The sequence below is a fragment of the Doryrhamphus excisus genome, linkage group LG6 (assembly GCF_037039965.1).
Source record: "Doryrhamphus excisus strain RoL-2023G ecotype Guam linkage group LG6, RoL_Dexc_Guam_v1.1, whole genome shotgun sequence".
NCBI lineage: Eukaryota > Metazoa > Chordata > Actinopteri > Syngnathiformes > Syngnathidae > Doryrhamphus > Doryrhamphus excisus.
In genome coordinates this window covers 10,482,496-10,507,777 of record NC_136362.1, presented here as the reverse complement: position 1 = coordinate 10,507,777, position 25,282 = coordinate 10,482,496, and the positions used below count along the sequence as shown (strand labels likewise).

At 37.2% G+C, this 25,282-nt stretch overlaps 3 protein-coding genes across 8 annotated transcripts; 2 read left to right on the top strand and 1 right to left on the bottom strand.

Annotated features, from left to right (window-relative positions):
* Positions 1–1,217: 1,217 nt before the first annotated feature.
* On the top strand, positions 1,218–9,761 carry LOC131125641 (uncharacterized protein CXorf38 homolog). Of its 2 annotated transcripts, none has more exons than XM_078791397.1 (6): positions 1,218–1,456; positions 2,608–2,742; positions 2,840–2,965; positions 3,729–3,878; positions 4,006–4,146; positions 6,182–9,761. In XM_078791397.1, the coding sequence occupies exons 1-6, from the start codon at positions 1,256–1,258 to the stop codon at positions 6,308–6,310; spliced, it is 882 nt and encodes a 293-aa protein (XP_078647523.1). In that variant the 5' UTR covers positions 1,218–1,255; the 3' UTR covers positions 6,311–9,761. The 2 variants fall into 2 exon arrangements, with proteins under 2 accessions (XP_078647523.1, XP_057923353.2); XM_058067370.2 differs by having other exon boundaries at positions 3,958–4,146.
* Positions 9,762–10,267: 506 nt separating this feature from the next.
* Positions 10,268–16,541, bottom strand: LOC131125640 (uncharacterized). Its single transcript, XM_058067368.2, has 9 exons — positions 16,490–16,541; positions 15,067–15,116; positions 14,831–14,985; positions 14,570–14,745; positions 13,348–13,481; positions 13,130–13,274; positions 11,580–11,685; positions 10,528–10,609; positions 10,268–10,437 (listed from the first exon to the last, which is right to left on the bottom strand). Exons 1-9 carry the CDS (start codon positions 16,536–16,538, stop codon positions 10,348–10,350), a joined length of 987 nt encoding a protein of 328 aa, XP_057923351.2. The 5' UTR covers positions 16,539–16,541; the 3' UTR covers positions 10,268–10,347.
* Positions 10,309–25,201, top strand: catip (ciliogenesis associated TTC17 interacting protein). Of its 5 annotated transcripts, none has more exons than XM_078791395.1 (12): positions 10,309–10,465; positions 11,563–11,622; positions 13,652–13,782; positions 19,699–19,816; positions 19,977–20,162; positions 21,361–21,416; positions 21,502–21,588; positions 21,698–21,865; positions 23,114–23,238; positions 24,405–24,481; positions 24,561–24,628; positions 24,852–25,201. In XM_078791395.1, exons 4-12 carry the CDS (start codon positions 19,705–19,707, stop codon positions 25,038–25,040), a joined length of 1,068 nt encoding a protein of 355 aa, XP_078647521.1. In that variant the 5' UTR covers positions 10,309–10,465; positions 11,563–11,622; positions 13,652–13,782; positions 19,699–19,704; the 3' UTR covers positions 25,041–25,201. The 5 variants fall into 5 exon arrangements, with proteins under 5 accessions (XP_078647521.1, XP_078647518.1, XP_078647519.1 ...); XM_078791392.1 differs by having other exon boundaries at positions 19,626–19,816; XM_078791393.1 differs by lacking the exon at positions 11,563–11,622 and adding an exon at positions 13,136–13,551 and having other exon boundaries at positions 10,312–10,465; positions 19,626–19,816.
* The last annotated feature ends 81 nt before the right edge of the window (positions 25,202–25,282 follow it).

Here is a 25,282-nt window from a genome sequence, read left to right as displayed (position 1 = left end):
CACCTCTCATAAAAGGGATGCTCTCACAACTCCACTGGGTTAAGGGATCACAATCCTAAATGGTCTCCATTCCAGGCTGTTTTATTCCTGGCTTTATGGTGCACTATGTCAGCCTGTTCAGAATTCAGCCCTCTCGATACTGTTTGTTTTTTTCCACTTCATTTGAGCAGCATGGGGGAAAATTATTGTCTTATTATTGTTATTTTACAGACTGTGGGTGTCATGCTAGTACCTACTAGCTCAGGGTTGCCCAAAACGGCCACATACTAACAATTAAAGGATCCTGTAACTTCCAATGAGTCTCTTACAGCGCTGTGGAGGTATTTTGCAGAATTGTTGTCATTCAGCCACATTGGAGGCTTTTCCAGCCTTTTTACCCCTTAGATGCGTAAGTGGGTCAAAAATGACCCGGTCAGGTTGTTTTCTTGAAAAACCTTCGTAATGAAAATTTTTTATCATTTCATATTCAAGGTATTCCTCAAAAAACATGTTTTTGATATCATGCCATTTACATTTTTAGCTTATCAGCTTATCGCGACCCTCGTGAGGATAGGCGGTAGAAAATGAATGAATTAACTTTTCTCATATCATTATGACTACTTGGGGGCGGCACGGTGATCTAGTGGTTAGTGTGCAGACCTCACAGCTAGGAGACCAGGGTTCAGTTCCACCCTCGGCCATCTCTGTGTGGAGTTTGCATGTTCTCCCCATGCATGCGTGGGTTTCCTCCCACATTCCAAAAACATGCTAGGTTAATTAGCGACTCCAAATTGTCCATAGGTATGAATGTGAGTGTGAATGGTTGTTTGTCTATATGTGCCCTGTGATTGGCTGGCGACCAGTCCAGGGTGTACCCCGCCTCTAGCCCGAAGACAGCTGGGATAGGCTCCAGCACTCCCCGCGACCCTCGTGAGGAAAAGCGGTAGGAAATGAATGAATTATGACTACTTGCTTAAAATTTCATCTTTATTTTTGTGGAAGACCTGACTTTCCTTCATTTACTCAAATTTCTCTTTATTTTGGAAAATATTCCCCTATTATTAAATGCAAATTTTGACTGTTGTGAGTAGCAGATGGATTGTCCAAGTGTACTTAATGTAGTGGCCAAAGAGTGTCTGAATTCGCCTTCCCGATGCTGCCCTCTAGTGGCAAATATGAATAACTGCAGGACGGGCGGGGGGAGGAGGGCGGAGCTTTTCCCTGTAGAAGTTCTTCCAACTATCTTGGTTTCGATTTAAGGATCTGAGCGGACACAATGAATGAGGATCTAGCCGTGCGTCTGAACAAGAGAGAGTACACAAACTGGCTGAAAGCAGGCCAGTGTTTGTACATCCTAAAGGACGCCATCCTTCCTTTCATCGATGAGCAGATGCGAGCTTTTCACGGAGGTTTGCTCCGTGAAAAGCCTCGTCTTCGGGAACACTGTCAAAACTCATGTCATCCCAGGAATATTGAGGTTTGGCAACACGATGTGAATTGGTCTTATACAGATATAAGTGAATTATCAAGAACAGAAAAACAATAGCTTTTGTTCATTAAAGAAAACAAACACAGCTAGTACTGCTAGCTACAGCTTGATACCACCAAGTAATGTTGGAAAGGCGTCAGGCTTCCTGTTTGAAATGCCAATGACGAATGAAAATATGTTTGTCTTGCTGGCCGGGAAACATTTCCTGGAAGCCATTGCTAATACCGTAAACAGAGCGAAGCAACGCTGAGGGGAGGGCAGGCCTACAGCATGTCTGGGCATGCCCATATTAAGAGGTCTGGATTGCAAAAAAACTCTCTAAAACCGAGCATTCAACGCCATCCAATACTCACTTCCAAATGCGGAAACCTCATTATCAGAAAAATTGACATCGTTTAACACTCTAGCTTTAACTAGTGAGGCTTTCAGTTCTTTGGATGTTGTTGCGGGGGCCTTTTGTGACCTCTTTGTTGAGTCGTCGCTACGCTCTTAGGGTAATTTTGGTTGACCGGAAATTCCTGGGAAGGTTCACCGCTGTTCAATGTTTTCGCCATTTGTGGATAATGGCTCTCACTGTGGTTTGCTGGAGTCCCAAAGCTTTAGAAAGGTTATAAAGGAGGGGCTCACTTTTACATACAAGGCCATGTAGGTTTGGAATTGTTTGTTTTTTTATTGTAATTTAAAACATTTGGGATTCCCTCAGGGAAACATTGACACACTGACCTTAACTGAGGCCGGTGAAGCCTGCAGATCTTTGGATGTTGTTGTGGGGTCTTTTGTGACCTCTTTGATAAGTCGTAGCGGCGCTCTTGGGGTCATTTTGTTTGGCCAACCACTCCTGGGAAGGTTCACCATTGTTCCATGTTTTCACCATTTGTGAATAATGGCTCTCACTGTGTTTTGCTGGAGTTCCAAGGCTCTAGAAATGACTTTTTCCAGACTGACAAATCTAAATGAATCTCAATTATGTTATGTTTTAAGGGGTTTGTTTACAAATACATTATAATAGTTGACTGTATGGTGAAGAATATCAACATAGCCCACGTGCTGGGGGAAGTTAAGCCACCCCTGCTGTGCCTTCAACACTGATTGGTGTGTTTATATACAGTAATTATATAATATGTAATGATTGTGTGCAGCTCTCCCAGGCGTGCCGCCTGTGTTTAGAGTGGAAGTCTGAGATCCTGAAGCATCACATACAACGTCATTCCACTCTCTACTGGGGCAACTGTACACCATCTTCATGGAGGAATGACCACTGGGAGGTGGCTAAGGTCTACACACACACACACACACACACACACACACATAGACATTTGATGGAAATGTTCAAAATGTATTTAACGATGTATTTATTGTTTCTTTCTTCAGGCCTATATGCCACGAGGTCAGGTGCATGTGACAGCGGAGATGTGTGATCCTTCTGCTCTGCTCAACCTCATCAACTACTGTGACTGGTTTGCATCTGTCAATGTGAAGGCAACGTATGTAAGAGAAGTAAGCAAGCATCCATTCTAGATTACTGGAATTAATCTTAGTTCATTGTAAAATCTTCTGTTGAATCATGAACTTACAAGATTGAGATATGAAACATACAATATGAAATAAAATTATATGAATAGGCTTAGTTTATTACCTTTTAAGTATTTTACCCAAAGGTCTTGGGGATCATCAAGATGTTTTGTGGTTGTTCAGCAGTGGTTTTGGTCTTGGAACTCTGCCATGTAGACCGTTTTTGCCCGGTGTCTTTCTTATGGTGGAATCATGAACTGGGGCAAGTGAGGCATACAGTCCTTTTGATGTTGTTGTGGGGTCTTTTGTGACCTCTTGGATGAGTCGTCGTTATGCTCATTTTGGTTGACCGGAAATTCCTGGGAAGGTAACCCTAACCCTAACCGCTATTCAATGTTTTTGCCATTTGTGGATAATGGCTCTCACTGTGGTTTGCTGGAGTCCCAAAGCTTTAGAAATGGCTTTATAACCTTTTGCAGGTTATAAAGGAGGGGATCACTTTTCCATACAAGGCCATGTAGGTTTGGAATTGTTTTTTTTAATTGTAATTTAAAACACTTTATATTCAGTTAATATTTTTTGTGACAAACGTGCAAAAAATGAAGAAATCAGGAACACTTTTTCACACCACTGTATAATAATAGTGAGTACCTCTCCCAGGTAGCTCTCCAGTCTCCAGGTCGTGGTTCAGGTAGCTGACCAAAGCCCAAACGTGACAGTTGGTACAAATTGTGCACGTTTGTTACAGCTGATCAAATGCAGGAATGAGTTGATGCATTCCGGCAACCTGGGTGTGACGGATCAGTGGATGAAAAACTTCAAAGTTGCCATGAAGCGTTTCCTGCAAATGTTCAGCCACGTACCCTGCATGACACCAGCTGAAGAAAAAATAAATCAGGTAAGGATGTCTTTTTTTATTTATTTATTTTTTGGTGCACCACATTTGGCATGTTTTTTTTTTTGTTTGTTTATTTGAGATGTTGGCTGTTGACTTGTTAATATTTGCGACCGGCTTGCACGCCGAGGATTCTCCTGACATGGGTGCATTGGTTTCTGATTCTGTGAGCAAACCCGATATCAGCCTTGACCTCATCAGCCAATGGGAGGCTGACTTGCTGCAGGAGAGGCTGCGGGAGTTGCGGCACACCGCTGAAGAACCAACAATGGTGAGAAAATTCACTTATACATCTTTTGCACTCTTTATGAATATAATGATATATATTTTGGTTCCAATAGTTAATACAAATCACAATATAAGATATTTTGTGTATTTTTCACGACAGCAAACGACAACAGTTTACAAAGATATGGTTGAACTAATACTTGAACTTGACTTTAAATTATTATTATTTATTCAAAATAATTACAATTATTTGTACAAATGACTGTTTACGCTGTACATTGTTGTTCATATTTGATGTCATCTATTTATTCCCCACAATATTATTATTTATTATTACACGGGAGCCACGTGCAATGACAATAAAGGAAGTCTATCTATCTATGCATCTATCGATCTGTCTACCCATCCATCTATATCTATCCATCCATCTATTAACCATCCAGTATCTATGCATCTATCTATCCATCCATCTATCTAGTATCTATCCATCTATCGGGTATCCATCCATCTATCCATCCATCTATCCATCCATCTATCTATCTATCTATCTATCTATCTATCTATCTATCTATCTATCTATCTATCTATCTATCTATCTATCTATCTATCTATCTATCTATCTATCTATCTATCTATCTATCTATCTATCTATCTATCGATCTATCTATGCATCTATCGATCTATCCATCCATCCAGTATCTATGCATCTATCTATCCATCCATCGAGTATCTATCCATCCATCTATCCATCCATGCATCTATCTATCTAGTATCTATGCATCTATCTATCTAGTTTCTATCCATCCATCCATCCATCTAGTATCCATCCATCCACCCATCTAGTATCTATCTATCCATCCATCTAGTATCTATCTATCCATCCATCTAGTGCCCATCCGTCGATCCATCTAGTATCTATCTATCCATCCATCTAGTGCCCATCCGTCCATCCATCTAGTATCTATCATCCATCTAGTATCTATCATCCATCTAGTATCTATCATCCATCTAGTATCCATCTATCCATCCATCCAGTATCTATGCATCTATCTATCCATCCATCGAGTATCTATCCATCCATCTATCCATCCATGCATCTATCTATCTAGTATCTATGCATCTATCTATCTAGTTTCTATCCATCCATCCATCCATCTAGTATCCATCCATCCACCCATCTAGTATCTATCTATCCATCCATCTAGTGCCCATCCGTCCATCCATCTAGTATCTATCATCCATCTAGTAACTATCCATCCATCCATCTAGTATCCATCCATCTATCCATCCATCTAGTATCCATCCATCCATCCATCCATCTAGTATCTATCATCCATCTAGTATCTATCATCCATCTAGTATCTATCATCCATCTAGTAACTATCCATCCATCCATCTAGTATCCATCCATCCATCCATCTAGTATCTATCTATCCATCCATCTAGTATCCATCCATCCATCTAGTATCCATCCATCCATCCATCCATCTAGTATCTATCTATCATCCATCTAGTATCTATCATCCATCTAGTATCTATCATCCATCTAGTAACTATCCATCCATCCATCTAGTATCTATCTATCATCCATCTAGTATCTATCATCCATCTAGTATCTATCATCCATCTAGTATCTATCATCCATCTAGTAACTATCCATCCATCCATCTAGTATCCATCCATCCATCCATCCATCCATCCATCCATCCAGTATCTATCTATCCATCCATCTAGTATCCATCCATCCATCCATCTAGTATCCATCCATCCATCCATCCATCTACCGTCTACATATTCCTTTCCCTTTTTTTGTCCATTATAACAGGCAGAAAACGAGTCAATATGAGCTAGCTAACAATGCCCGTCATTGGAAGCCCTCTCAAGAAAACTCAAACAATGTTTTATACACGCTGTGATCATGCAAGTACAAGTACTTTGCTGACAACCTGTAACACTTACACATCTTATACGCCTATAACGAGGCGTCGTGTTACTGTGTTAATACTTTTCATACGCTCCTATATAAAAAGTGGTGTATGAATATTTCACTCTTTCAACCGCTCCCTTTTCCTCCTCAGGACACGGAGCAGCTGAAGATGCTGGATGGCTTCCTGCAGGAAAATAAAGATCTGAGCGAGAGGTTTTGTGCAGAGCTGCAGGCCATCGGCTCGCTGGCGGGCCTGCAACTGGAAGAGTTGAAAAGTTGAATGACGAGCGGCCGAGATATTTTCACCAAAGTTGAGGAAGTATCTCATTAGTTGATTGTCGATAATTTCTACTTTTGTGTTTTCTATGAAGGAATTGTTTTTTACGCCTCAGGCAAATCTGATGTTCATCTCAGCGATGTTTTGAATATTATTACTTAAATTGTGCTTGTGCTCTGATCAATGCTAATACTGTATTTTAATCATGAAATGTGTACAATTCTTATTCAAGGATGTGTTTTATAACACAGCTATACGTCCAAACTCCAAATGTTAGGGTTAGGGTTAGTTTATGTTAGCATTTTTTTTTATTTATTTTGATACTATAGATCTTGACATCTTGACTAAGATACAATCATTCTTGGGCTTATTAGGGCTCGAGCACTGACAGTGCGAAAGCCCTATTGTAATCGTAATGTTTCTTCTTCTTGTTATTATTCTTCCGACGGCATTTTATGCCATTTTTGGGTGCTTCTGGGGCCCCTGTTGAGTGTGTGTGAGGTTTCCACTGTGTTTTTGACCAGAAAAGTGCATTAGAAGCAAGTTGAAAAAAAATGAAAAAAGCGGTGAACCCCCCCCCCCCCCCCCCCCCCTTACGTTTTTTGTCAAAAATCACAAAATTCAAACTCTGGCATTTCTGGCAAGGTCCAATCGTCGCAAATTTTTTTATGCCGGTTTTTATTGCAATAAAAATCCGCCTTGCCACCGGTGGCGCCCCCTTCCTGGCAGAAAATTGTAAGTGCTGTAACTCTCTTACGACTTATCCGATCACCACGGTTTTTGTACGGCATGTCCATGCGCCCGTGCACCCGACTCGCGCGTACCCCCGAGCGCGCCGGGGTGCTCAAGCCCGCTCATCACTGTTTTAATTGGACTTTGTATTTCTTTATGTTGCCACCTTATGTACTTTTAATGTCTTTTCATTTTTACTGTTACATGTTAGCCATTGCACAACTAAATACAATCATAAATGTATGAAAGTAGCTTTTATTTTTTGCTATAGAGTAAACACAGGTGTGTATGATGGAGTATCAGGGCCACAGTGGGGGGGTGAAAAAATAGAGATTTTGAGAATAAAGTTGTAAATATACCCAAAAAAGTCCTTGATTTATGATTAAAAAAACAATGTAATATTGTGGGAAAAAAAGTTATAAATTGACATGAAAAAAGTTTGTAATATTACAAAAAAAGTAGTAAATTTATGAGAAGAAAGTCAGAAATGTACAAGAAAAGCCGTAATATTGCATGCATAAAGTCGTACATTTACAACGAAAAAGTCATAATATTATGGTAGTAAAGTCATACATTTACAAGAATAAAGTTGTAAATAAATGAGAAGTGTCGTACATTCACGAGAATAGTTGTAAATTAACAGGAAAAGTTGTTAATTTCTGAGAACATTTTCTGAGAACAAAGTTGTGCATTTACAGGAAAAGAAGAATTATTACGGGAATAAAGTACATTTTTGAGAAAAGTCATAAATGAACAAGAATGACATTGTAAATTTACGTCGTAATAAAAGTCGTAATAATGTGAGAATAAAGTCTTACATTTATGAAAAAAGTCATACATTTATTTCAATGAAGTTGTATATTTACGAGAAAAGTTGCACATTTACGAAAATAAAGTCATAAGTTCATAAGAAAAAGCTGTCATAATCTCATGACAATGAAGTTGTAAATTCACGAGAAAAGTCATACATTTATGAGAATGAAGTTGTAAATTTACTACCAAAATAGTTGTAAATTTACAAGAAAAAAACATATTTATCAGGAAAAAAATCATAAATTTACAACATTGAAAAAAGTAGTAAATAGTCAAATGTATGACAAGCAGTCATTATCTTTCAAGAATAAAGTAGCAAATTTACGGGAAAAAAAAGTTGTATATTTACGAGAAAAAAAGTCTTAAATTTAAGAGAAAAAAGTCATTATATTTCAAGGATAAAGTTTTAAAAAAAAAGTTGTGATTTTTAATAATGTAATATTACACGGGAGGATCAAATTTGGTTTGCTTGAGAAAGAGAGCTGAATGTCACTGAATGACACTGGATATTGTATTTATGGGAAATATTGTAGAGAGGGAGAAGGTAGATGATGAAAAGGAGGGCCCCCAGGATAGAGCCTTGAGGCACACCTGAACTACAAGGGGAGTGATTTGTGGTCCTTAAGCTGAATTAACTTTACTATGAACTTTACTGACTTTGTTGTATATAGTACATACATTATGCCACTCAAGTCCAGAAAAGAGTTTGTTGAGAGTTTGAGTTTGTATTCAAGCGGTGTTGCTTGCCGAGCAGGACATTTATCAAGTGGACAAACTGAAAAACGCAGCAAAGGGACATCCATAATTTCCCATTTCCCTGACATTTGTGGCAGTATTTGTGTCAAATTACAAAATAGCATCAATACACCCCCATAAAAAAAGTGATTTACTTCACGCCGTCGTTGTAAATCATTTTGACTAACAATATCTCACTTTCACCAGCAGCATGACCTTGGAGGGGTTCTAAAATTCTTTGCATGAAGTCGTGTTTTTTGCTAAACAAAGGCTATGCAAATATGCCGTGCTCTCGTTCCCTTTGGCAGACCTCATCTATTTCTTCAATCTTGATTTATTTTTACAGATGGACGTTTGACCACATGCCTTTGCCATACAGTCGTTGCTGTTTTGTCACTTAGTGTCCACTGTTATGTGCTCCATTGTTATGTGCTGTGTGGTCACTGTTTGTCATCATGTCACTTTGACTGCACCATTAATTACCTCTCTGGGTATATCCATTTGTAAATGGGCTTGCTGTTTGTCCTTCATAGCTGGTATGTGTTTGACTATCAATACATTACTGGCTCCTCATTTGCCTACAGTGATTAATTTCATCTTTGTCTTTATTTGACTAGTACATTACAGATACATAATGAAAAATAACCTAACTAGAAAAGCACTCGGCGAGCACAGACCTCCACCAAATGTCGCAGTTCCCCTCATATTGTGATTTACCTCATAAATATTAACTCCTACATTTATTTTATATACTTATTCAGACTCTTTGACCATGAAAACATACCATGGAAGGGTTTGAATGAGCAAAATAATGTTAACATGCTAACGTTAGCCTGCTAACACCAAGCATAATAGCACAAAAGTGTTTAAGTGCCTATATCTGAAAATGCTAAAAATCTCAGTATAATTGTTAGCATGCTAAAAAAAATGCAAAATGCAAAAAAAATGCTAGTATGCTCATGTTACAATGTTAAAATGCTACTATGCTAATGTTAACATGCTAACACCTAGCATGATAGCGGTAAATGTCTACTTAAGTTCATATTCATGAAAATCTAAAAAAATGCTAGTATGCTCATGTTACAATGTTAAAATGCTACTATGCTAATGTTAGCATGCTAACACCTAGCATGATAGCGGTAAATGTCTACTTAAGTTCATATACATGAAAATCCCCCAAAAAATGCTAGTATGCTCATGTTACAATGTTAAAATGCTACTATGCTAATGTTAGCATGTAAACACCTAGAATGATAGCGGTAAATGTCTACTTAAGTTCATATTTATGAAAATCTAAAAAAATGCTAGTATGCTCATGTTACAATGTTAAAATGGTACTATGCTAATGTTAGCATGATAACCTAGCATGATAGTGCTACATGTTTATATTGTGTCCATCTATAAAAACGGCTAAAAATGCTAATATTAGCATACTAGCAATGCTAATATGCTAACATTACCATGCTAACATCTAGAAATACTGCTCAGTGCTTAAATATGTGTCTGCCATGAAATAGCAAAAAAATTAGCATGGTAGCAATGCTAACATGATATAACAATGTACCGGGAAGGCTAAATTCCCTCCAAATCACCTCCAAAATTCAATCAGTTGTTCAATATCTCATTTGTGACAATTTCATCCAAATCTATTCAGAACTTTACAATTTATTTTGAACACAAAGAAAGAGATAAACGGCGATAAAGTTAATACACAATTTGACCGAAAGCATTTTTACAAGCACATTTTTACATTTTATATTTTAAAATGTCTTTCCAGGCTTGTCTGGCTCCGTTTCCTCCACCACCGTGATCACCTCCTCACACTTCACCGAGGGAAACGGATGATAAAACTGGAAACAAAAAAAGGCACCAACCTGAGTGAGTGTTTTGATGTGTGGATGGAGATCCACAGTAGATTGTATGTGAAGACATGCCCTTACATTCAATGAGCTGCTTTCTTCCAGGAAATGTTTGTACTTTAATGGAGGGCGGGGAATTGTGGGATAGAGAACCTCCGCCAACCTAAAAACAGCAAACATTTTGAGAAGATAAACGGTGAAAATTATTAGTTATTTATTTGATTGAGTGAAGGTCAATTGGATTTTTAAAATAACAGTGGAAGTGTCAAAATGGATAAAAGATAAGCATAAAAAATACAAATAAATAATGATGTTTATTATAGAATGCATATACATACACTCCTGGTCAAAATTGGAACACTTGTTGCAAAAAAATTGCAGGAATTTACATTTTCCATTGTTGGATTTCTAAGTAGCGCTTCAAAATGCAAAATGAAGAAATGGGAGTGAGACAAAAAAAAAAAATTGAGTAAGCCATTTATTGCAAAAAACTTACGACTTTGTCATAAATTTACTACTTTTTTCATAAATTTTACCACTTTTGTCTTGTAAATGTACGACTACATTGTTGTTAATATATGACTTTTTTCTCATAAATGTTATGTTTTTTTTCTTGTACATTTACATGTTTTTACACATGTTTTATGTTTTTACATTACAACTATTTTGGTCGTAAATTTACAACTTCATTTTCATAAATGTATGATTTTTCTTGTAAATTTTACGACTTCATTCCTGTAAAACGACTTTTTTGTTCGTAAATTTACAACTTGTCATAAGTTTACAACTTGTATAAAGTTATTAGACTTACAAGTTTACATAAGTTTACAACTTGTATAAACTTATGACTTTATTTTTGTAAATGTACAGCTTTTCTCTTAAATATACAACTTAATTGTCATAGATGTAGGACTTTTTCCATAAATACAAGACTTTATTCTCGTATTATTACGACTTCTTTTCTTGTACATATACAACTTTATTCTCAAAGATTTATTACTTTTTCTTTACAGCATTATTGTCGTAAGATGACAACTTTTTTCTTGTAAATTTTGAAATGCATTCTCGTAAATTTACAACTTCATTCTCGTTAATGTATGCCTTTTTTCCAAGTAGACCAAGATGGGATGTACCTCTGATGACGGAAAAACAGCAGCAAAGCCAGAAGGATCATGGGTATTCCAAGTGTAATTAACACAATCACCGTAATGTTGACTGTTTTGCATGTCTGTTCTATCACTGTGAAGAAAGATTCATATAGTGAGTGTAAACTGAATTTCCTGCAAATGTAATAGTTATTACATTACATATTACATCAGTATTTTTCAGTTTGTAAATTTTATTACAAACGTAATAAAATTTGCCTACTGCAAACGTAATACTGAATTTCCTGCAAATTCAGTATTCCTGTAATTCAATATTACGTTTGCAGTAGGCAAATTTTATTACATTTATGGGAAATTTATTACATATAAATAATAAATAATAATAATAATAATAATAATAAATTCATTTGTGGGGAATTTATTACATATAAATAATAAATTTCCCACAAACGTAATAAAATTTGCCTACTGCAAACGTAATACTGAATTTCCTGCAAATGTAATTAGTTTTACATTTTTTACAAATTCAGTACATTTAATAGTTTGTAGGAAATTTATTATTTATATGCAATAAATTTCCCACAAATGTAATAAAATTTGCCTAAAATTTGTGGGAAAATGTACTACATATAAATAATAAATTTCCCACAAACGTAATAAAATTTGCCTACTGCAAACGTAGTATTCAGTATACTGAATTTCCTGCAAATGTAATAGTTTTTACATTTGCAGGAAATTCAGTATTACGTTTGCAGTAGGCAAATTTTATTACATTTGTGGGAAATTTATTATATATAAATAATAAATTTCCCACAAACGTAATAAAATTTGCCTAAAAATTTGCCTAAAATTTATTTATTTATTATTTATATGTAATAAATTTCCCACAAACGTAATAAAATTTGCCTACTGCAAACGTAATACTGAATTTCCTGCAAATGTAAAACTAATTACATTTGCAGGAAATTCAGTACATTTAATAGTTTGTGGGAAATTGATTATTTATATGTAATAAATTTCCCACAAATGTAATAAAATTTGCCTAAAAATTTGCCTAAAATTTGTGGGAAAATGTATTACATATAAATAATAAATTTCCCACAAACGTAATAAAATTTGCCTACTCCAAACGTAGTATTCAGTATACTGAATTTCCTGCAAATATAATAGTTTTTACATTTGCAGGAAATTCAATATTACGTTTGCAGTAGGCAAATTTTATTACATTTGTGGGAAATTTATTACATATAAATAATAAATTTCACACAAACGTAATAAAATGTGCCTAAAAATTTGCCTAAAATTTGTGGGAAATTTATTATTTATATGTAATAAATTTCCCAACAACCGTAATAAAATTTGCCTAAAATTTTGTGGGAAATTTATTACATATAAATAATAAATTTCCCACAAACGTAATAAAATTTGCCTACTCCAAACGTAGTATTCAGTATACTGAATTTCCTGCAAATGTAATAGTTTTTACATTTGCAGCAAATCCAGTATTACGTTTGCAGGTGTAACAAGCCTCCATCATGACAGCTGGACATGGTATCTATTCTATTCTTATCACTTACTGACAGTGTTACTCCAGTGGCTCCATTGTGGTGATCCTAAACAAGTGAACATTTTCCTGGCCCGGAGCCTCACGCCGTAGGTGAAGGATGGATCAACATTCTGCACAGTATAAGAAAGCTGGCTGCCCAGGACTTTGGCTTTTTCCTGTTTGAAGCTCCACCAATGAGTCCAAGAGTGGTTACAGTAATATTTATCATTTACACATGCAAAACGTTACCTCGTCTCCCACATCCAGCTGGTATTCAAAACAGGAAGGGTTGTAGTAAGCTCGACTGCGGGGCGCCTGCCAGGTCACCACCAGGTCTTCATTTCTGACTGAAGCGGAGATGTTTCCAGGTGGAGGCAACACCTCTGTGGCACAATAACACACAATGACACCAGCTGGTTTGGGAATCTTAGATGTAGGACTTTTTCCATAAATGTAAGACTTTATTCTCGTAATATTATGACTTCTTTTCTTGTAAATATGCAACTTTATTTTATATGATAAATATATATGATGAATATTCTCTTTCAACCAGGTTAGGGTATTGCATGATCGCAACTGGACTGTTCAGGTTCTCTTTGAAGACACTTCCCCTCTCATTCGAGGAGACTTCATCAGTTCATCTGCTCTAGTCTGAGGGGATGATACGGGATCCAAGTATTTAAGGTAGGTCTGGAAGTCTATGCACTGTTAACCCTTAGATGCATGAGTGACTGGACCCTACACTCTTCCATAAGTGGGTCATGTTTTTTGAAGAATACCTGGAATATGAACTGATAAAAAAAATTTAATTACAAAGATATTTCAAGAAAACAACCTGACCGGGTCATTTTTGACCCACTTATGGAAGGTTGAGGTAGTAACACAAAAACCAAAATTTCTTAAAATGTATCAAATTTAAGTTAAAAAAGTGAATGGCATGATATCAAAAACATGTTTTTTGAGCAATACCTGGAATATGAAATGATAAAAAAATTTAATTACAAAGATATTCCAAGAAAACAACCTGACCGGGTCATTTTTGGCCCACTTATGGAAGGTTGGGGTAGTAACACAAAAAACAAAATTTCTTAAAATGTATCAAATTTAAGTTAAAAAAGTGAATGGCATGATATCAAAAACATGTTTTTTGAGGAATACCTGGAATATGAAATGATAAAAAAATTTAATTACAAATATATTTCAAGAAAACAACCTGACCGGGTCATTTTTGACCCACTTATAGAAGGTTGGGGTAGTAACACAAAAACCAAAATTTCTTAAAATGTATTAAATTTAAGTTAAAAAAGTGAATGGCATGATATCAAAAACATGTTTTTTGAGGAATACCTGGAATATGAAATGATAAAAAATTTTCATTACGAAGATATTTCAAGAAAACAACCTGACCGGGTCATTTTTGACCCACTTATGCATCTAAGGGTTAACGGTATTTGTGTCTTGTGGTCCTTACCCATCATTTCGGTGTCGTACACGTAACTGTAGACCGCCCACGTGTGTTGCAAGGACACGTTGAAATGCAAGACGACATGCAGCATCTCATGCTCCTTCAAAGCCATTGACGTTGATCCGAAATGTTCTTCAGACACAAGACTCAGTGGATGAACTGTGCTGGTATTGTCACAAACACTGCACGAGTAGAAGTAAATATAAGTATTAGTATTCTTCTCATTCATGTGGGGGTCGAGTAATGTACATGTCATGGTGAAAGTACCTGATATAAACATACAGCTCAGCATCCTGCTGTAAGTCGAGGAAGGTCCAGGAGCAGTTGAGTATATTTGTCGGGTAAAGGGCGCAGAAGAAGTTTGTGTTCTTCTCAATGTCAACTACGTCATAGTCTGGGTCTGAGGAACTCAACACTTGGAGCTGGAACATCCAATTGGATGACACATGACACATGACACACCTTATATTTGCACACAAGAGTGTGAAGTATGTGTTTCTTACATTATTAATCGATTGATCGTCATTACAGACCTCAGAATTGGTGGCCTCTGCTGAAAAATACCATATGTGTATTAGGTTAAGTTATGGACAGTCGTTTAGTTTTTAATGATTTGTTCTGAGTTGTTGCTAAGTCAAACTTAGTCTTTGTTGAGTAGCTGAAACTCGAGTCTTTGTCGGGCGCCAGTGATTCTGTGAAACTCAAGCATTCATCAAATACCCGTGAGTCTGTGACACTACAGTACCTTTGTCCAGTGTCCTTGAGTCAGTGAAAATCGAATCTTCATCGATTATTTGTCAGTCCATGAAGTTTAAGCATTCATGAAATACTCCTGAGTCAGTGAAACTTGAGGCTTCTTTGAGTTGATGTGAGTTAAAGATATGCGAGCCTTCGTCGAGTGCCCGTGAGTCAACAAAACTCAAGTTTTCGTTGAGCACTCATGAGTCAGTGAAACTTGAGCCTTCTTTGAGTAGACGTGAGTTAAAGATATGCGAGCCTTCGTCGAGTGCCTGTGAGTCAACGAAACCCAAGTCTTCGTTGAGCGCTCATTAGTCAGTGAAACTTGAGACTTCATCGATTATTTGTCAGTTTATGAAGTTTAAGCATTCATGAAATACTCCTGAGTCAGTGAAACTTGAGCCTTCTTTGAGTCAACGAGTTAAAGACTAACGAGCCTTCGTCGAGTGCCCGTGAGTCAACGAAACTCAAGTCTTCGTTGAGCGCTCATTAGTCAGTGAAACTTGAGTTTTCACCAACCACCCATGAGTCAGTGAAACTCGAGCTTTCGTCGAGAGCCTGTGAGTCAGTGGAAATCTTAACTACGTGAAACTGGCTAATTTCTGACAGTATGGTTGGGATTTCAGCTGCACGGTTACTGAGTGGTTAGCACGCAGGCCTCACAGCTAGGAGACCCAAGTTCAATTCCACCTTCGGCCATCTCTGTGTGGAGTTTGCATGTTCTCCCCGTGCATGCGTGGTTTTTCTCCGGGTACTCCGGTTTTCCTCCCACATTCCAAAAACATGCTAGGTAAATTGGCGATTCCAAATTGTCCATAGGTATTAATGTGAGTGTGAATGGTTGTTTGTCTATATGTGCCCTGTGATTGGCTGGCCACCAGTCCAGGGTGTACCCCGTCTCTCGCCTGAAGACAGCCGGGTTAGGCTCCAGCACCCCTTACAACGCTTATCCCCAATAAACGGTAGAAATGAATGAATGGTTGCGAATCATTCTTCTAGACTAGTGAAACATTCATTTTTTACCTCCACCAAGGAGATTATGAATGTTTACATTTGTTTTGTTTGTTTGCTTACAACCCGGTTATGTATTTGTGAGTGTGTGTGTGTGTGTGTGTGTGTGTGTGTGTGTGTGTGTGTGTGTGTGTGTGTGTGTGTGTGTGAGTGAGAGAGAGCGAGATCGTCATCTACCACTCTGAAAGGCCCAGAGAATCAGCAGAAGAAGAGGTACCAGCTTCATAGCCAACCTGGTGTACACAAACAAAGACAGACCATGGCTGTACACCATGCAGTGCTCAATCATTTCCTGTCAAATTCACACTTCCTGTAAAATTCAGAAGCTGAAAAATGGTAAATATTGCAAAAATGTCTACATTTAACATGAGAGAGCACATTTACTTCCCTTGACTTTTAGTTGTGAGTTGAATCCAACTTCCTCTTGTTGACAAATTATGATATACTTCAAGTATGACTTCAAATAAATAGGATTGTAAATAGAACAATAAAAAGTTATTACCTCCCGATGTGTTGCTGTGTCTTTTGCACTCTGTCAGAAGATAATACATTTCTGTGGAAAGCAGAAGTACAACGTCACATACAGTGCACCAGCGTCAGGAAACCAGCAGCTTCTGGTCTTTTGAACATTGTTTATTTGTACTAGAATTCAAATGTAGAACTGTACAGCATGTTAGTGTGCAGTATTTGGTCACTACATCCAAAGGGAACAGCCAGAGGTCACTGATGCTTAAGATAAGAAAGCATAAAGACAAAAAAAGAACACCAAAATTGGAAAAATGAGCAGTTTTTCAATGATAAAGTAAAAATATTGGGAGAAATTGTAGGAATGCTAGCATGCTAACATTACCATGCAAAGATGTAGCATAATTGTGTGCCTAGCTATGAAAATGGCTAGGATGCCCCCTATGCTCATGTTAGCATGGTAGCAATGCTAGCATGCTAACATTACCATGCAAAGATGTAGCATAATTGTGTGCCTAGCTATGAAAATGGCTAGGATGCCCCCTATGCTCATGTTAGCATGGTAGCAATGCTAGCATGCTAACATTACCATGCAAAGATGTAGCATAATTGTGTGCCTAGCTATGAAAATGGCTAGGATGCCCCCTATGCTCATGTTAGCATGGTAGCAATGCTAGCATGCTAACATTACCATGCAAAGATGTAGCATAATTGTGTGCCTCGCTATGAAAATGGCTAGGCATGCCCCCTATGCTCATGTTAGCATGGTAGGAATGCTAGCATGCTAACATTACCATGCAAAAATGTGGCATAATTGTGTGTCTCGCTATAAAAATGGCTAGAAATACTACAATGCTAATCTTAGCATGGTAGGAATGCTAGCATGCTAACATTACCATGCAAAGATGTGGCATAATTGTGTGTCTCGCTATGAAAATGGCTAGGCATGCCCTCTATACTCATGTTAGCATGGTAGGAATGCTAGCATGCTAACATTACCATGCAAAGATGTAGCATAATTGTGTGCCTAGCTATGAAAATGGCTAGGATGCCCCCTATGCTCATGTTAGCATGGTAGCAATGCTAGCATGCTAACATTACCATGCAAAGATGTAGCATAATTGTGTGCCTAGCTATGAAAATGGCTAGGCATGCCCCCTATGCTCATGTTAGCATGGTAGGAATGCTAGCATGCTAACATTACCATGCAAAGATGCAAAGATTACCAAAGGTAAGAGTAGTTTAATCAGGGCATGCATGTACTCTAGTCACCTATCTGCCTTTTATATCATACACTATATGTATATTTTTATAACCCTAACAAATTGTTACACTGGATATAAATCAGTGGCTCGAACAACTGCTTGTCGGGATTTTGACATTTTCAATCTCCGACCTAGAAGGGAGGAAGCAGCAGTCACCGTGCCTTACTCATTGTGTTCTATGTAAATCTTATTTCTACATTTTTGCTTGTAATATTTTCACTTGATTCCCATGAGATTAGAACCTTTTTCTAAACCTAATTTTACAAAAAAATACATTTTTTTTTCATTATATTCCAACATCTTTAATATTACAACTTTACCTACTAAAATGAATTCCACTTTGTTTGTTTTTGTAAAATTACATCTGTTTTTGTCTTTTCTGTTGTTGTCCTTTTTTTATTTTCCAAGTTCAATACTATGCTGTAAATTGTCTTCTCATTATTGTAACTTTAGTCCCATAATATACTGATTTTATTCATTTTTTTAGAACCCCAACTTTTACAAAAATACAACTGAATTCATTGCTTGTTTGTCATTAAATTGCAGATTAAAAATGACTCCTTAATATTTAAACCTGACTTAATAAAATAGCAAAAACATTCTCCCCCATTATTTTGTTAATGGAGGACCCCTGTATTAAGAGCACTGTACTCCCGCCACAATAGAGCGGATGTTTGCGTTGAAACTTTTGTTTTTCAAATTAAGAGCAGCACACACTGAGTTCCTGATCTAACTGTTTACTTATAGGACTAACAGTGCACAAAAGAGCAATAATCCAATGTATAGCTAATCAATGTAGTTCCTTTCGTGTACATGCACTCAGAGAGATGTGTGTCTATCAACACTATCTTGGACCGGATGTTAGCATTTTATTTTCATTTTCAGAAGTCCAACAACCATCGCGGAATGGGCAAGTTGTTCCTCTATTTACAGCATTACTTTATACATCTGTAACTGTACAATTGTGCAGTAATTGATGCTGAAATGCTGAATATGGAAATTAATAATACATTTCCACACGATTTTGGCTATGTGGAGGCAAGCTATGACCGGAAGTGTATCCACATAGCTTTTCGAGCTCTCAGAAAATGATTTATTTTCATTTTCGCAAGCCGAACAACCATCGCGGAATGGACAACTTGTTCCTGTAGTTACAGTATCACTTTATACCTCTGCAACTCTACAATTGTGTAGTAATTGATGCGGAAATGCTGAATATGGAAATGAATACTACATTTCCACGCGATTTTGGCTATGTGGAGGCAAGCTATGACCGGAAGTGTATCCACATAGCTTTTCGAGCTCTCAGAAAATGATTTATTTTTTATTTTTTGCCGATTATTTATTGTACTCTCCATATCCCCTCGGAAACTCGACCGTGAAGACAGCACAGCAAACAACAGCGAACTCCAATTCGAATTCCAAATCGGCCTGCCCCCTTAGACGCAGCATTACGGTACTCACGAGCTACGGTTGCCGTGGCAACTCCTCTTTGCTTTGCTCACTGACACATAAAAGGTTCGCAAGCGAGAAGAGGCTAACACTCGCATAAAATGGCAAACACAACTTGTGTGTCCTAACAGACGCCTGTCTTGTCACACTTTTGATGCGGGAGTCTGCCTTTCCCACCACAAGGAGCGTCTGTTTCCAAAACAGGACATTATGGAGGCGCTCCAAAAGGACCAGAGTCCACCTCTTTCCATTGAGGGGACCGAGCCAGGTCCTACGGAATCGAGAGCCTCGGATGAAGCTATCACATTCATGTCCAGCATTGGTGAGTCAATAGTTTCCTGCGCACCTGACTGAGAGCACCACCACCTGTTTGTGGCACTTGTTGATACACTCCAACACACGTATCTCCTGTGAGCAATTCGAAAAAGACACGTCCAAACAAAATCACTTTGACACTCAAGTAAGATTCATTTATTTTCCAGAGCCGTTAGAGCTGCCAAAGTGCGTGTTTGCTGACTCTCTGGTGACCGTGTCGGAAGGTGGTCGAGATTTGGGGAGGTTCTGCGTGACCGTGGAGTTCGCCCGCAAGGCCAGGCAGCCTTGTATGTTGCTCCATGCACAAAGCCAGGGGGCCATCGACGACTCCCCCTGTGGAACAACAGTGACAGGTGAGGCCCTCTGCCCTGTACCTTTTTATTTTTTTTATTTTTAACAGTCACACACTGTTCTCCTTCATTTAAGAGTCTAGTTTGGAGTTGTTGTTTTTTTTTCTCCCCTCTCCTAGTGTTGACCCCCTTCTTCCCCTCCTTCTTCGCCCAATCATCCCGTCCTGTCACCCCTTGTCTCACTGCATAGTATATTGTATATGTATGGACGGATGATTGCACCATTTTGCTTGTCCTTCTGTATAAGTGACAAGAATAAAGGGCTGCATCATCATCATCACCTTTCCCAAGCTTGGTATAACATTACACAGTACAGTAACAGTAACTCCCATCATCATATACTGATATAGGCATCCAACAGAGCATCCATCACCACTGTCAATGTAATAATAATCTAAATAGTATGAGGAAAGTCACACTTTTTATTTAGAATAAATTGTAAAACTAAGAAAATCAAACATTAGTACAAGAAAGCTGTAATAATACAAAGATTAAGTCATAATGTTATGAGAATAGTCATCACTTTTTTAGAATAACATTCATAATTTTTCTATAATAAATTAATAATGTTAGATAATGGTAAAAAAATCATAATATTTTCAGAATAATGTCAACATTTTTCAACAATAAAAGTCATAAGGACCTCAAAGGACCTCAAACAATGCACAACGATGAGCAAATTCAAGAAACAATACAAGCAGTTGATGTTTGCTAAATACAAGGATGAAGAGTCTTGAACCAGTCATGATGTGCTATACATATCACTATATTGACACTTACTATGGTACCCATTATGTCATTGGATGGTCATATCACCTCCTACTTTGGTACGAGGTGCATTATTTAAAAAAAACAAAAAAGGGGGAAAAAAAAAAACCTTAAACTGTATTATGGAAAGCAGGAAGTGAACAAATGTAACAGTTACTGATTGTAAAAGTACCAGATGGAGGGGTAGGATTTAATAAGCTTTGCTTCTTCGTACTCCTTTCGGACATGTGGAACTGTGAACTGATTATGTGATGTATTCAATTGTAATATGATGCATGTTCAAATGAAATAAAACCATTACCATTACCATAATAATAATACACCTGTAATGCAACAAAACAAAATATTGCAACAATTAATATAGAATGTCCGATCCAACTCTTGTATAAAATGTGTACCTAATAGATATCTTTATTTACATTTTGCATGTAAGCCTACCTGACTGCTGACCTCGAAGTTCTGGAGGAAGACTACCACGAGTATGTCAAGGCAGGTCATCTGGAGTTTTCCAGGCAATACCTTTCTTTATAGTGCGCTTGTTCTGCATGTAAAGACGTATGCATTAACCTTTCAGCTTAAAGGACACATTGTGGATAAACGTTGTCACATGGTGCAGCGAAATGGAAAGATGGTGATTGATAAAGTCACCACTGCTGGAAAGGTGAGATGTTGTGAAGTAATTGGTATTTTTTTTAAAGAAATATGACAAGATATATCAAATCTAAATTGGATTTAATGTAAAAAGTTGTGTATGTTTGTGTGTTTCCAAGGAGGTGACAAAGGAGAGTGCTTCCTATTCCATGTCAGTCCTCAGAGGGCTTGTAACCGAGGGTTCCAACCTCCTGCTCATGCGTCTTCTTGCTTTGAGGAAGAAAGTGCCAGAACACATGAACTGCATCTCATTTGACCAGAAATTACGCATCATCCGCACTACTTTTGTGAGTGACAACAAACATCCATCCATTTTTTACCGCTTCTCCGAGGTCGGGAAGCCCAGACTTCCCTTTCACCGATGGCTCCAGAGGCATTCCCATGCCAGTTAGGAGACATGGTCTCCTACCGGTCGGACATGCCCTGAACACCTCCCCAGGGAGGCTCCCGGGAGACATCCTGACCAGATGCCCGAGCCAACTCAACACTATAAACCCGAATGTTCAAAGTACTTAAATAAATGAAGTTATGCATACTCAAAATTCTTTAAAAAATTCTAATAACTTAATTATGTCAAGTTCATTTAACATGATGTTCCGTTTTGAGTACTTTTAACTAATATGTTTTAATTAAATTGAACTAATGCTATATTAAGTAAGATTAACTTAAAAAACATAGTTTACATACAACTTAAGACACTGTAAGTCCAAATGCTCAAAATAATTAATTGGTATAAGTATAGTTAACTTAAAATTTCTTAAAAATTCTTAAAAGTTCCACTTATAAATGTTGATTGCCAGTTGCGTTATCTGTCTTTTCAGTTTATTTAACTTGTAATTTTTGATTAATATGAACTTTTTGCAGATTTGTGTAACCTACTTAAAAGAATTAGTAGTTACTTATAAATTAACAAAAATTTATTAACTTAAAATTTTCTTAAAAGTCTACTTATAAACGTCAATTGCCAGTTGCATTATCTGTCTTTTCAGTTTATTTAATTTGTAATTTTTTATTAATATGACATTTTTGCAGATTTGTGTAACCCACTTAAAATAATTAGTAGTTACTTTAAAATAACTAAAATGTATTAACTTAAAATGTTCTTAAAAGTTCTACTTATAAATGTTGATTGCCAGTTGCATTATCTGTCTTTTCGGTTTATTTAACTTGTAATTTTTGATTAATATGAACTTTTTGCAGATTTGTGTAACCTACTTAAAAGAATTAGTAGTTACTTATAAAATAAAGTATCTATTAAACATGAATAAATCAAACCAAGAATAAATCCATTGCATCAGATAGATTTGTACTGTGTAGGGTACACATGCACACCTTCTTCCTATGGAAAGAGTTGAAATGAGAACGAAAATTAAAGAATGGCGAATGCACGGCAGAGAGAATGTGAAAAAGAAAGCTTATTTCTCTCTTCACCTCAAAATTAAAAAAAATTATATCTAATATAGAGCCCATCTGTGTGATTTTTATTGTGACGTTATGGTGGTTATAATAGTGTGCTCATGTTTGTGTGTGATTAGCGAGAGCTGGAACAGAAGCCGATGGAGATTGAGGGTGAAACTGTGGAGGTATTCGGTGTTGAGCGGACAATTCATTCCGTGGATGACAGCCCTATAACATGGCAGTGCTGCTTTCTGTCTGATGGGTAAGCATCACTCCATCCATCTTGGTGAGCAAGGAGCTAATACTGGGGGCCATCTTCAAAGCCTTGGGCACCGAATCGATTGTAGCTGAACTGTTGAAGTTGTCTTAGAAGATGTTTTAGCCTCTCATCCAAGCAGGCTTCATCACTTCATGCTCAAAGACTAGGTAGGACAGCTCTTGTACATGGACAGCTGGGCTGTTCAGGTTATCTTAGAAGAGTTTGCCTCACACCCGAGCAGGCTTACTTAATTAATGGACAGAGACTAGATAGGACAGCAGTCTGTACTCTCTTGGCTCTCAGGTTGTCTTATAGGACAATAGTTCCCAAACTTTTTTTTTTGCAGCAACCGCCTTTTAGAGATTATATTATTTTCCAAAATAAACTATCCTACCTTCACAATCTTCACTCGCTAAATGTACTGCAAAAAAGGTCAGTAAGGATAATTCATAATGCCGCCTACAGAGAACAAACTAACTCCTTATTTGTAAAATCACAAATACTTCAACTTGCTGATATAGTTCATCTTCAAACTGCTAAAATAATGCATAAGGCTAAAAACAAACTATGTCATCCAATACTTCTCTACAAGAGAGGAGAAATATGATCTCAGGGAAGAACTACATTTAAATAAAACACTTATATGCTAGGACTACGTTAGCATAGCATTTCAGTATGTGGAATCAAACTATGGAATGGATTGAGTAAGACCCTCAAACAATGCACAACGATGAGCCAATTCAAGAAACAATACAAGCAGTTGATGTTTGCTAAATACAAGGATGAAGAGTCTTGAACCAGTCATGATGTGCTATACATATCACTATATTGACACTTACTATGGTACCCATTATGTCATTGGATGGTTATGTGATCTCGTACTTCGGTACGCGACAAAAATAAAATAAAAAAAATAAAAAACTTGAACTACATTAGGAAAGCAGGAAGTGAACAAATGTAACAGTTACTGATTGTAAAAGTACCAGATGGAGGGGTAGGATTTAATAAGCTTTGCTTCTTCCTACTCCTTTTGGACATGTGGAACTGTGAACTGATTATGTGATGCATTCAATTGTACTTGTAATTGTAATTTCATGTTCAAATGAAATAAAACCATTACCATTACCAAGTTTTTGAGCATGAACTAATGAAGCCTGCTATCTTTTTAGGCATCTTGCTAGCAGAGTGCAGGTGGGATCTCCCATCATGATGAGGCTCCTGCAGCTGCCGTCACAGAAAGAAGAAGGTAGTGATGGCCACGTACGATAATTCTGCCATATAACGGAGTCTGTATTTTTATGCAAGTGTACATGTTTGCATTGTAGAGTTTGGCAAAATCTCGCTAGTATGGGAAGAAGACATACAGATGCGCTCCAAGTTCTTGGACAGAAAGGTAAGAGTAAATGTTTTTCCCAATAAATGGGTTGCATCACTACGGAAAAGTACAGTTAGAATACAAATATATTGTTAAATACCTCTCTGAGACTGACAATCACAACTGATTCGTAACAATATTTTACATTGCACATGTTTTTTCATGTAATTTTGTGCAATATTATGTCCACTAAATGTATGTTTTTTTCATCTAAACTTGATTTCCTGTTTCCACGTTGCAGGAAGAGCTTAAAGCTGACCATGCTTCATACTTGAGAGAGCATCCAGAGATCCGTGCCCTCATTTCTGACTTCCTGCAGTTCCTGCTATTAAAGAAACCAGATGATGTCTTCCAGTTTGCCAGAGAATACTTCCTACCCTTCACTCCTCACAGTACCTCAGGCACAGACCTAGACACTTCATCACAATGAAATCTCACCTACTGAAAATCACTTTTATAAAGCTGATATTCACTATTCACATGCAGCTTACATGTAGACTTTTAATTTATATCAACAGTGATAGAGGAACCAATGATATGAGTGTGAATTAAAGCTTGTTTCACATTGCACATGTTAACTCACTTTAATAAATCACTATCATTCTATTCAAGAATGTTTGTTTAATGAGTAATTATTTCAAGACTTTCATCACTTTCAGTCCTGACTTGAAA

What these genes read in the sequence shown, in the direction of transcription:
- LOC131125641 (XM_058067370.2), top strand. Translation starts at nt 1,256, where the DNA reads ATGAATGAGGATCTAGCCGTGCGTCTGAACAAGAGAGAGTACACAAAC. An exon ending in GTCATCCCAGGAATATTGAG is followed by an intron (nt 1,457 to 2,607) that starts GTTTGGCAACAC and finishes GATTGTGTGCAG; the next exon opens with CTCTCCCAGGCGTGCCGCCT. An exon ending in AGGCAACGTATGTAAGAGAA is followed by an intron (nt 2,966 to 3,728) that starts GTAAGCAAGCAT and finishes CGTTTGTTACAG; the next exon opens with CTGATCAAATGCAGGAATGA.
- LOC131125640 (XM_058067368.2), bottom strand. Translation starts at nt 16,538, where the DNA reads ATGAAGCTGGTACCTCTTCTTCTGCTGATTCTCTGGGCCTTTCAGAGT. An exon ending in GTACGACACCGAAATGATGG is followed by an intron (nt 13,482 to 14,569) that starts GTAAGGACCACA and finishes ATTGTGCCACAG; the next exon opens with AGGTGTTGCCTCCACCTGGA. An exon ending in AAGAAAGCAGCTCATTGAAT is followed by an intron (nt 10,438 to 10,527) that starts GTAAGGGCATGT and finishes TTTTGTTTCCAG; the next exon opens with TTTTATCATCCGTTTCCCTC.
- catip (XM_078791395.1), top strand. Translation starts at nt 19,705, where the DNA reads ATGGAGGCGCTCCAAAAGGACCAGAGTCCACCTCTTTCCATTGAGGGG. An exon ending in GCATCATCCGCACTACTTTT is followed by an intron (nt 21,866 to 23,113) that starts GTGAGTGACAAC and finishes GTGTGTGATTAG; the next exon opens with CGAGAGCTGGAACAGAAGCC. An exon ending in GCCGTCACAGAAAGAAGAAG is followed by an intron (nt 24,482 to 24,560) that starts GTAGTGATGGCC and finishes TTTGCATTGTAG; the next exon opens with AGTTTGGCAAAATCTCGCTA.